General features: G+C 47.5%; 1 protein-coding gene across 2 annotated transcripts in view; it reads right to left on the reverse strand.

The window, feature by feature from the left end:
* VARS1 (valyl-tRNA synthetase 1) overlaps positions 1–12,208 on the reverse strand; it is a 246,999-nt gene that overhangs the window by 206,865 nt on the left and 27,926 nt on the right. For both annotated transcript variants that reach the window (XM_085615512.1, XM_085615511.1), the window contains exons 2-5: positions 7,829–8,219; positions 2,171–2,314; positions 1,435–1,582; positions 48–223 (exon numbers count right to left, since the gene is read on the reverse strand). In XM_085615512.1, the coding sequence (XP_085471638.1) occupies positions 48–223; positions 1,435–1,582; positions 2,171–2,314; positions 7,829–8,191 (831 nt within the window). In that variant the 5' untranslated portion in view covers positions 8,192–8,219. The remainder of the gene's footprint in view (positions 1–47; positions 224–1,434; positions 1,583–2,170; positions 2,315–7,828; positions 8,220–12,208) is intronic.

Consider the following 12,208-nt stretch of genomic DNA (forward strand, 5'->3'; position numbering starts at 1 on the left):
TGCAGGGGCACAAGGGAATGAGCAGCAACAGAAAGAAAGTATCGCACCTCAGTCTGCTGATCCTTCAGCTTGTCTTTCTTCTGCTGAAACTTCTCCAGCTTCTCCTTCTTCTTTGCCTCCTTCTTCAGCTGGGCCGGGGTCTTCACCGCCCCTTCCCCCTCAGCCTGGGCCAATGATAATTGTGCGGAAGCAGGAAGACTGGTGGGGGCTGACACGGACTTACCTGCGGACGCAGACATACAAGGCTGAGTCTCACAAAGCAGAGATTATAGGGCCAATAGTCTAGGAATCTGGCATGGCAGAGTCATAGGAAAATGGGCAACAGCAGTAATCTGGACACGCCGATCATTGGTTGCTCACAAAATCATTATATTTACAAATCTAGAAGAAAGCCAATTCATTTTACTGATAGAGAAAATTGTATTACATTATCCACAAATACAAAAGGTCTTGAGAGCAGAAAGATGGTAGAAGCAACACTTTTGTTTTCTGCTCAAATGACAGGTTTTGGAAAAGATCTTCACCACTTTCAGGATTATTGCAAAGTCCATTCAGATAAAAAAAATAAGACTTAGTAGACTGCCCTCAAAATGAGTTCTTTTAAACATCATAACATAATTTTATTCTTACCATGGACTGCAACAAATATTTTGGCATAAATATTCTACTTTTTAAATAATATTTTTATAAGAAGTCCATGGCCCCAAATTAGTTCTTTGAAACATCTTAAAATAATGTTATTCTCACTATGGACTGTAACAAACATTTTAGCATAAATATTCTACTTTTATATTTAGTTTGGGACATAACTGTTTTTAAATATTTTCCCCCTAAGAAAATAATCAGGTTTTCCCCAGAAAAACTATTATATTAAACCACACTATACAAACTTAACAGTGAAGGGGCGTGAGATGGAGAGAGTGATTACACTGCTGAATTTTCAAACATTTGGCTAGAATGGGCTCCCACACCAAGAGTGGCTTCCTGCTCAAAAGCAGAATTTGGGGTCTCGCTGCTGTGGCAGAGAGTTTATCAAATGCAGTCTTGTGGATGCAGCCAGAAGATGAGGCGGTTTATAGGTCAAAGGTAATGACTGGGTGTCTGGAAGGAAGGTTAGTTGGTAATCTGAGATCCTCTTAAAGAACTCGACCTGTGCACAATCACAGATATTTTCAGCTAAGTGTCACTTAGGCTCTACTTTTACCATCTTGTTTGCCCTACAAGTCCTGGATTGTAATTTGTAGAACCAGTATTCGGATTGCCTCCATTTTAACTTGAATCCTCTTGTGCATGTAATTCAACGTGATGTGTTTGCTCTCTGCATCCACCCATAGCTCAGATGCTCCACACTTAACTTTAAGAGAGGCACTATTTGGCGGACTTACTCATTCTTTTTTCCAGACTTCTAGGGTTTGCCAACATAGCAAGACGTACCTTTGTCCTGAGACACTTTAGGGCACTGCGGGGTCTTCTCACACAAAGTCATCTCCACCAGGACTTTCAGGAACTCAGGCTGATGAATGCATGTCTGGAACCAGCGGGTGACATTGGGGACAGATTGGCGACCAGCAGAGTCTAACACCTAGTGAGGGGCGAGAGGTGTGTCACTCACAGGCCAAAGGACAAGCTGCTAAAACCAACACAGCTGATAAGAGTCACTGGTCAATCATAGTCCATGAATTAAGGGCATCTATAACTTTAAAAAGGGGTGCACCGATTACACACACACACTAACAGTTGGTGTTAAACATTATTGTTTGTCTTTTAAAGTCATGGATCTCAGCGTAAGGCACACCAAGTAGTGGAGGCAGGCCGGTCCTACAACTGTTGTTCACAGTCTAAGGGAGTGTGTCAAAAGGAAGTCTCATACCATGAGGCAACATCCAATGATACACCCAGACAGGAAGCATCATCTCAGACACCATGAGTTAATGTTCTATCCCATTAAACACCTGGGCTGGAGGCTTCATCCCTCGATGCACCTAGAGAGGAAGATTCATCCCCTGAAATACCAGCAGGGTTGGCAGCTTCTTCCAGTGAAGCACCTCAGTTTCACATTGGTTCAGCCAATGCTCGATTGTTACAACCCACAGCAAAAGACAACATGCAATGAGGATTGGCATGGTGAAGCCACAAATCCTCACAAAAATATTGTTACAAAAATACTCACATGTTTAAAGGGCAGCAGTAGAGAGGAAGCCACCGCGATGTCAGCCAGGGTGATGCGTTCTCCCACCAGGTACGTCCGCATCTTCAGGTGACAATCCAGGGCGTGTAGTAACTTGTTCAACTCAGTTTGTGCCCGCTCTGTGATCTGAGGAGTTACAGTAGGCCAGAACAGACGTGAGACAATGGGAACTGTGAAGGCAGGAAGCTTCAGAGATGCGGGCAGAGCTAATTTGTCGCCGAAACCAGAGCAGGCATTGCTACGCGATGAAACAGGACTGATCGCTGCCGCCATGTCATCATATTCAACACGTTTTAGAATATGGAAAAGGAAAGGTTAGGCAAGAATAGCAAAACTTAACATGCAGTAAAATCATCAGACAAACTTTCTTGTACAACATTCATAAGGCCCTTCCACAGAATCTGCAAAACAGGTCATGCAGCGGTTGAGAGGAAACCAATCCAGTGCCATAATAGTCGAGAACCAGAAAACAGTCTCAGGAAGGAGAATAAAAGCAAGAATCCGCCATTTTGCCAAATTTCGAATAGACGAGTCCAGAAGGTGCTGCATGGTTTTGCCAACTTTTGGCCAACTATGAGCATCAAGTTTCAGCTTTAACCGAATGCTGCAAAGCAGATAATGTCTCCACTGGCTGGGTTTTAATTCAGCCATCATTTGACAATACAATCATTAAACCTGTGGAGACCACCACGTGACAACCATCATGCAACACCAGACAAACATAGAAAAGTATCTGTAAGAGCAACAATCAGTACAACGCTGTATAGGGCCTGGATGAAAATGCCAGAACACGTCCAACAACGAGATTGAAAAGAAATGGGAGTTCACCAGACACCATGTGAGAACGGAAGTCTCGCATGACAGCGGGACAATGATGCAGAAATCGTGTGATTGTGTTGCATCTACATGTGATGACAGTGTAGGGTATGTTGACGTGGAAACAGGAGACTAGAGTTCTAATCGCGGCTGTAATGCTTGACAAAACTGTGAGATACCAAACACATTACTTTATCTTATTAACCAACCGGTATCTGCACATTTGTAATATTGTGAAAATGGCGTTATCTGGCAAGAACTAGTCCTGCTCTTACAGTACCGCTCGCCCTACTGAACCCTTCTCTTAGGTCTCAGCTGGCTTTAGGCATTCCTCAACAACTCCCTGGAGTACAAACCCTTCAACTCTTCCCTTTGGATCCATTCGATCAGTCACCCTGAAAAGGCAACAGAAATGGAGGAGAAAATGGCGTCATGCAATTAATTTAGAGGCTCAGGACTGAGTAATGAACAAGCGCTGCAAGACTCGGAGGTTTGGAAGGATAGGTCACAAGTTCGAGACCCTCCTTCCAGGCCTGCAGAGATTCATTAAACATACAACCATCCAAATAAAGGTGGCTTATGTCCTGAACAAAACTAGAATGGCATCTCCACAAACCAACGTAGCCCACACCACTACAATGACCAATGGTGGGTATACCCGACCTCAGTATAATGCATAATGTAGTCTGCGACTGTGCAATGCAAGATGGTGTCCAACTATTGTACCGGTGTCTAGCTGCATGCGGCATCTCCGGGGTCTGCCGGTTTCAGTGACCGCGGCAACAGGGCCTCTGGTGGCAGCGGGAGAATGGGAGCAGCCCTGCTCCACTCATCCTTGCACTTCTGCATCTGGATCTTGGGTTCGTCCTTCCAATTGGCCCTTAGTGTGCAAGCAGAGATTCTCCCATGATAGCATCAAAACTCAGTGTGCCACTGTTTTGGGGCCGTTTTAAATGCTTCCTCCACACTTTGGCACTCTTTAGGTAGTAAGGGAAACATGGCAACTCTCTAATTAAAGGACTGTAGGCACATTCAAAGGATACTCTTAAAGAATTATTTTGGTCCAGGTATTAGCTCTTTCTTAGCCCAAACCAAGATGGTGCATATTTTATTCATCCTGGAGGCAGTCATGAGACTCAAAGCTACTTCCTGCTTCCATGCTCCACTCTAAAAGGCCATCTCAGATTTTCAAAAGCTGTGTTGCAAACCAGCCACAGTATTTTTCTTTGGGGTTATCACCCCTGAAGCTATTATTTGTGTCCCTATTAATGTTTCATTGCTGTTTGGTGCTGGTTTTCTAGACCGAGTTCCTCCTCAAAGCTCTCGGATTCTGATAACTAAACCCCAACACCTCCAGGAGGTTGTTTATCCCATTGGCTTTTTCCTAAAGAAATGTGCCCTTCTTGCGGACACCTGCTGTTCACACGTGTGAACTGTATTGTGACAGCAATGTGGCTTCTGGAAGGCATAGCTCATGCTCCAGGCAAGTGAAGATACAAATCAAGGAGACCCCACTGCATCAAGCCTTGGAGAACAACACCGCAAACAAAGGCCAGGAATAAGTTTCAAAATGGCCGCCACTGTAAATACAAACATCAATTCAACATGGCCACAGAGCGGAAATCAGAGTAAGTCCAGCTCCTCTGTGTGGCTCCTCACACTTGGTTACAAAAACAAGTTCTGACAGAAACGCAGCAGGGGTCTTTGTAACTTCAGGATGCGGCATTGGCTTGAGAATTTTGTCACCTGCTCCTGTGCTTTGGGAATCAATCCGCTACCCTTCACTGTTAATATTTTCCTGCTACCTATGCTGCTAAACAGGTTTTATCCGGAGCAATCTTTACTTGCAAGAAGGGAAGATATTAAACATCTGGTCCTCAGGCTTTCACAAACACTCATTTGACCTTGGTTTTCTTTCAGCGTTCCTTCTTTTCTTGTGTTTGCATCCCAGTCAGGCTTGTCAATTCTCTAAACATTCCCAGAGTCCCCTGGGCAGCCTACAAGCTTTTCATTTTACGTTCTTCAAAGTCATACAAAAACATTGGGCAAGAGACTGCTCTTAATAAAAGCCATAGACCAATATCATATATGCAGTCAGTACAAAGAATACTTAGGAATTCCAGTTTGGCAGGGCAACCGGCTCCCCCTCAAACAGCATCTCACACAAACATCACACTTTTGGCCACACTTGGCTGTTCTAATAAGGACGCATGCAGCTTTCTTAAAGACTATTCATGTCTCCCAGAGATCAAAGTTGCAGGACTGCTCTCTCACCTCTCAGTGGTGCATCACTGCTATCATCGGTTGCCAGCCAATACAATTCTTTCCAGCAAGTAAAAGTGTGTGTGTGTGTGCGCATGTGCGCGTGTGTGTCAGAGTCTCACAACATCTTGTTCTGCAACTACTAATCCCAATATAGAGAAAAGGAGTTTTTTCCTTGGAAGATTCACAGTGCTTAGCATACCCCAGGGCACGAGCTGGCGGGATGAAGGGAATCTCACCCTGTTCCCTCATTATCATCCTCCAAAGTAGGCTTGAAGATTAAGACATTCCAAAATTGTATGAATAAAGTACCTTATTTTCTGTAACAAAGGTAGGGTTCTTCCCTTTTTATAGAGCCTGGACCTATTACAGTTCGCTCTGTGAAGGACCCTGAACTGGATCAGGTGGAATCATGCCTTAATAGCCACTTCTCTGGGGTGCATCAGGACCGCCTCCCAATTTATGTCCTCCTACCTGCCTAGACCTTGTTATGATCTCTGTTTATCCGTCATGTTTTTTAATTAATGTTTTATATTAAGAGCAGAATACAACAATCAAAGCAGTGTAATCTGGCAGCTCTGGCCATTCAAATGCTTCCGCCTACAATGCATGTCTGAGTTGCATATATTTATATATCAGAGTATGTGAAAGGTCATATTCCTCTTGCAGCCGTTCAAAGGTCTTATTGCTCCCAATATCTTACACGGGTTTTCTTGTTGTCTCCAGATCCAACCAATTTCAACTGTACTGAAACAGTCCCCCCTCTACCGGCGCTGCTGGTTCTATCCAATAAGAATCACCTACAGCTGCTGGGCCCACCAAGTATGTATCTCCTGCAGCAGCAAAGTCCACTCAAGCAAATCCCTCCCTCAGCTGCAGAGTCCAACCAATAAGCATCTTCTGCTGCTGTTGAGTCCGCCCAATAAGTATCTCTTGCAGTTGCAGAGTCCACCCAAAAGTACCTCCCGCAGTTGTATCTCCTGCAGTTGCTGAGTCCACCCAATAAGTATCTCTCGCAGCTGCAGAGACCACCCAAAAGTACCTCCTGCAGTTGCGGAGTCCACCCAAAAGTATCTCTCGCAGTTGCAGATTCCACCCAAAAGTACCTCCCGTAGCTGCAGAGCCCACCCAATAAGTATCTCGCAGTTGCAGAGTCCACCCAAAAGTACCTCCTGCAGTTGCAGAGTCCACCCAAAAGTACCTCCTGCAGTTGCGGAGTCCACCCAAAAGTACCTCCCACAGTTGCAGAGTCCACCCAATAAGTATCTTTTGCAGTTGCAGAGTCCACCCAAAAGTATCGCCTGAAGCTGCAGAGTCCACCCAGTAAGTGACTCCCGCAGTTGCAGAGTCCACCCAGTAAGTGTCTCCCACAGCTGCAGAGTCCACCCAGTAAGTGACTCCCGCAGTTGCAGAGTCCACCCAGTAAGTGACTCCCGCAGTTGCAGAGTGCACCCAATAAGTATCTTTTGCAGTTGCAGAGTCCACCCAAAAGTATCGCCTGAAGCTGCAGAGTCCACCCAGTAAGTGTCTCCCACAGCTGCAGAGTCCACCCAGTAAGTATCGCCTGAAGCTGCAGAGTTCACCCAGTAAGTGACTCCCGCAGTTGCAGAGTCCACCCAGTAAGTGTCTCCCCCAGCTGCAGAGTCCACCCAATAAGTATCGCCTGAAGCTGCAGAGTCCACCCAGTAAGTGTCTCCCACAGCTGCAGAGTCCACCCAATAAGTATCGCCTGAAGCTGCAGAGTCCACCCAGTAGGTAACTCCCACAGTTGCAGAGTCCACCCAGTAAGTGTCTCCCGCAGTTGCAGAGTCCACCCAGTAGGTGTCTTCCACAGCTGCAGAGTCCACCCAGTAAGTAACTCCCACAGCTGCAGAGTCCACCCAGTAGGTGTCTCCCACAGCTGCAGAGTCCACCCAGTAAGTGTCTCCCGCAGTTGCAGAGTCCACCCAGTAAGTGTCTCCCACAGCTGCAGAGTCCACCCAGTAAGTGTCTCCCACAGCTGCAGAGTCCACCCAATAAGTATCGCATGAAGCTGCAGAGTCCACCCAGTAAGTGACTCCCGCAGTTGCAGAGTCCACCCAGTAAGTGACTCCCGCAGTTGCAGAGTCCACCCAGTAAGTGTCTCCCACAGCTGCAGAGTCCACCCAGTAAGTGTCTCCCACAGCTGCAGAGTCCACCCAATAAATGTCTCCAGCAGCTGCAGTCCTCCCAATAAGTTTCTCCCACAGCTGCTAAGTACCCCCAATAAGTACCTTATTTAGCTAGCAGACCCACTCAATAAGTACCCCCACACAACAGCCCCTCTGTTACTGGACGCCTAATGGTGGAAGACGCCAGCAGCGTGAGAGCTCCAGACTCCGCCCACAATCAACAGTTTGCTGTGTTGCTCAGTCCCTTCAACAGCAGATCTCTGCACCAGCCTCCTCTACTAACTTCACCCCACACTCCACCCTTCGTGTGCGCAACGCAAGATCTGCTTCCCTCCCCGGGCTCCGCAGTCCAGCATCTTCCCCTCAGAGCCGCTGTGCTGGATAAACCCCACACCTGCACCCTAGTCCTCACCTGTTTGTTGGGCTGGATCAGCAGCAGCACAGAAAAGGTCAAAGCGCAGGCCGGCTGGGTCACCTCGTTGTCCGCGAAGCTGACCCACTGCTGTATCAGGGCCGCCTCCCGAGGACCAGCCCCCCTCAGGCTGTCAGGAGCCAGGGCATAGGACACGGCACTGGCCCCGGACACAGCCGCCCCCGCCTCCATCTCCAGAGCCGGTAACTTGGCCAAGGGGAAGCGCTTGAGGGCAGCCTGGCCCGCCGCCGTGCCTGGTGTCAGCTGCACAACACGCACCGCCGCCGGAGCGTACGCCGCGGCTATGCGCACCCGCATGTTCTGCGCATTGTCCGGGTGCGGGGAGAGGTACAGAGTGGCCATGCTGGGATGAGGCTGTTACTGAATGGATCTGTGGGGGAGAAGGAAACATTATTAGAAGGGGCCGTCATGCAGCGTTTCACTTCCACCTGCAGTGCTCACAACTCACATCTGTCCGCGCGCACTTCAAGCGCCACGCATCCATCCCGTACAAGAACACACCTTTTAGAAGAAAGCTGCTCGAAAGAGACTAGGACATTTACGGCAAACCTAGAAAGACCTTATTACTTGAACAAAATGGTAAATATTCTACGAAAGAATAAGAGAAAGGAAATATAATTATCAACTAGAATCTGCTGCCCTAGATATGTGCACGGTCTGTGAGCAGTGGGTGGATTGTGACTCCTTCCATGTCCAGCAGCCTGAGCTTACGGATTGGCTCTCTAGCTCCAAGCAGCCCTGAGCCCTCCTCTCACACCCGCTCAGACCCCTTAAGGTGTGTGGAAGGGAAGCGTGCTTTGAGGCTGCAGTAATCTGCTCTTCGGGTTTCAACGGTTTGGAAAGTGCATGTAGCACTCGTTTTTGGCCAGGAGAGGGAGCTGTTGCAGTATTGTTAGTGGCCTAGTTTAGGCCCTCACCTGCAGACCTCCAGTGTGGATTGAGCCTGTCAGTCTCCAAGGAGATTCTGAATAGACGAGCAGCTCCCAGCCCCCTGCCCAGTAGCCTGTGCTTGAGGTCACACCCCCCCTTATATAAGCTGCTATTGGACGTTACATCTGTGCACTGATTGACTGCTGTATCTTGTGTTTCTATTGGGCTTAGGGTTAGTGTTCTGATTGGCGGATAGGTTTTATGGTTTTTGGTTCCTGGGGCTAGGGTTTCTATTGAACCTAGGGATTAGAGTTTGGTTTCTGATTGGCTGCTAGGATTTGGGGTGTCATTGGTTATAAGGGTCTGGTCTCCTAGTGGACCTTGGGCTTACGGCTACTGTTCTGATTGGTTAGGGCAAGAGTTCCCATTGCCTGTAGGGCTCACCTGACCACTAGGGCTATTTAAGCCTGGGGTTAAGGGTGTCTCAGCCCGGGCGTCGAGGCTAAGAGCAGAGAGGACAAGGACAGTTGCCTGTTTGGGCCTGTTCTGGATTGGTGGGTCCTAGGACAAGAGATGCTGCCCTTTTCCCCCCATTCACCAGTTAGCACCCCCTCCCATCCATAACCACAGACCTAGTAACAGACTCACAGCAAATGCACTCCAAGCATTTACTACAAAAAAATCCCCACAGGCATTTCAATGTCTATACACCCATTACAAAACCCCACAAACCACACCTATACACCTTCGACCCCAACTTCCCTACAATGGCACCATCACTCGCACACAAACCACCACTATCCTATAGCACTAACCAATCCACACTATATCCCATCCAGACACACACTCCACAATCAAACAAAGAACCAGCTCTACCCTCTAATTATCCCTAATAAGACCATTTTCTGTGACCACCAAACCTACACTCAACTTTCCATCTTTTCATCCAACACCCTCCTCCTCCTTTTACCAAAAAACTTAACTACACATCCCCTACACTCCAGTTCACCACACATTACCTCTTCCACCAATCAAATCTGACAGAAACACTCCTAACTCTTGTCCATCTTCTCTCACACACTACATACACTTTTTTCCACAACACATCACCACCCCTTTACCTTGCAGCCTCCACTCACCAAGAATACTTTATATACAAATATCTCTCCGAAAACAAACACATCATCTCCTCTCACTACTCCTCAAAAACAAAACATCACATACACACCAGCACAATAAAATCTTCCACACACACTACCCTATAGTACTATCGTCACAAACCAGAAACATACACCCCCTCCAACCCTGCTAACTACACAAACAATGCACACCCTAAACCAACTCTACTGCTAAGCCTTCTCTCTACCCCCACGCATATACACCAAAACAGCAACTCTCTTTTAACCACCTCTCATCTGTAGGACAATTTAGAACCTTACAACATGACCAACATGCTGCACCATCAACCCTAATTCATACACCTTTCACCCTGAACAGATGCAAACAAAATACACAACATGCCACTCTTCACAACTTCGCATATCCAGGTCTACTGAACAACAAGTCTACTCTACAAAAACAACTTATCTCACTAACTCACTCTCAAACACCATCTCCACCACCTCATGCAGACCCATCAAAATCACTTCTTAGCCTGCTGGATGACGAATACGATACAGAACCGCTACTCTGTTGCTATCCTCATACAGCTAATACCACTACTAAGGACACACCTGCTACAAATCACTGCTCCCTCTTCTACAAAACAAGGTCACACCATCACCAAAAGACAGTCATTCTCTAGAATGCCTACTAATAAATGCTCTATCACTATCAAAAAACAAGCATCGCATCTACAACCATGTCACTGAAACAGAACCTGATATACTCTTAATAACTGAATAATGGTTGGGAGATGACATAGCTCCAGTGTTACATAAAGCCGTTCCTCTAGGCTATCAAACTATCACACAAAGTCGTATAAGGAAAAGAGGTGGTCTAGCGGCTCTGTTCAAGCAAAACATTAAATATCGCTAAGGTGGACAAAGTCTCCATACAAGGTTGTGAAGCCCGAAATGCCCAATAACAATCTGGCCGCCGTATTCTGAATCACCTGTAACTTTTTGGGCAGGTAGCCAGGTGCGCCAGCATAGAGGGCATTGACATAATCCAATCGTGACAGAATCAAAGCGCACGTGGCAGTTTCTCTTGCCGCCTGCGGGAGGAGTGGAAAAAAGTTCCTAAGTGTCTTAAGAAGGCCGAAGCAGCAGCAGGCCAGTTTCTTAATGTGCGTTGAAAAGGAAAGACTCATCGAACCACACTCCCAGATTTTTAGCGGGCTGTCTCGTGGATAGGGGCAGTAGAGAGTCGGGCGTCCACAGCTGCTCTCGGAAATCAGCGGGGAACTTACCAAAGAGCAGAATCTCAGACTTCTGTTCATTGCACTTAAGCTGTGCATCCGCAAACCATTTAAAAATGGATGCTAGCCACTGTTGCGCTGCTGAGACGGAGTCTGATGTTTTGTCCCAGGTAAACAGCAACTGGGTATCGTCCGCCTAGGGCATCACCTTAGCCCCAAGCTCCTCTGCCAGATATATCAGTGGCGTAACATAAATGTTAAAGAGGAGAGGGCTAATGGAGGAACCTTGCGGGACTCCAGTAGTAACCAGCTGAGGGGAAGAGTCGAAAGGAGAGAGCCAAATCTGCTCAACCCGCTCCTCCAGGAAAGACCTAAACCAACCCCACACAGCTCCCGACACACCAATCTCTGCTAGTCGGGCCAAAAGAAGAGCATGTGGGACCATGTCAAACGCCGCAGAGGGATCCAGCAAGATTAATGCCGCCCTCCCGCCGGCATCGAGGCACTCCCGGATGGCCTCTGCCACCTCTACTAAGACAGTCTCAGTGCTGTGAGAGGCTCAAAAGCCTGATTGAGCTGGATGCAGAAGTGCCTCAGTCTCCACATACTCTGTAAGCTGTTTATTGACCACCTTCTCACAAACCTTGGCAATAGCCGGAAGGAGGGCGATAGGCCGATAGTTCCCTGGGATATGGGGATCCAGAGAAGGTTTTTTAAGAAGTGACAAGATCTTCGCCTGCTTCCACCCCTGAGGAACAACCACTGTCTGAAGAGACAGATTGATGATCGAGTTCACCTCTATATTTACACTCTCTGCCACCGCTGCCAGAAGCCTGGCCGAGCAAGAGTCCAGAGGAGAACCGGACTTGAGCCCCCTGAGGGTTTTAAGAGATTCCAAGGGGTAGACTGCTCTAAATGCTGACAAAGAGCAGCTGGAAGCAGCGAGTTGCACCGCCAAAGGACCCTCACAGCAACCATTACCAGAAGGAAATGTAGCCTGCATAGCCTGAATTTTATCTCTGGAGCAGCATGAGAGCGTGTTACACCAGGCGAAAGAAGATGGAGTCACACTCTCTTGAGCCAGCGGAGACGTAAAACTCTGCACTATGGCAAAGATTTCTTAAGCGTTG

This window comes from Triturus cristatus, chromosome 7 (assembly GCF_964204655.1).
Source record: "Triturus cristatus chromosome 7, aTriCri1.1, whole genome shotgun sequence".
In the NCBI taxonomy this organism is placed as follows: domain Eukaryota; kingdom Metazoa; phylum Chordata; class Amphibia; order Caudata; family Salamandridae; genus Triturus; species Triturus cristatus.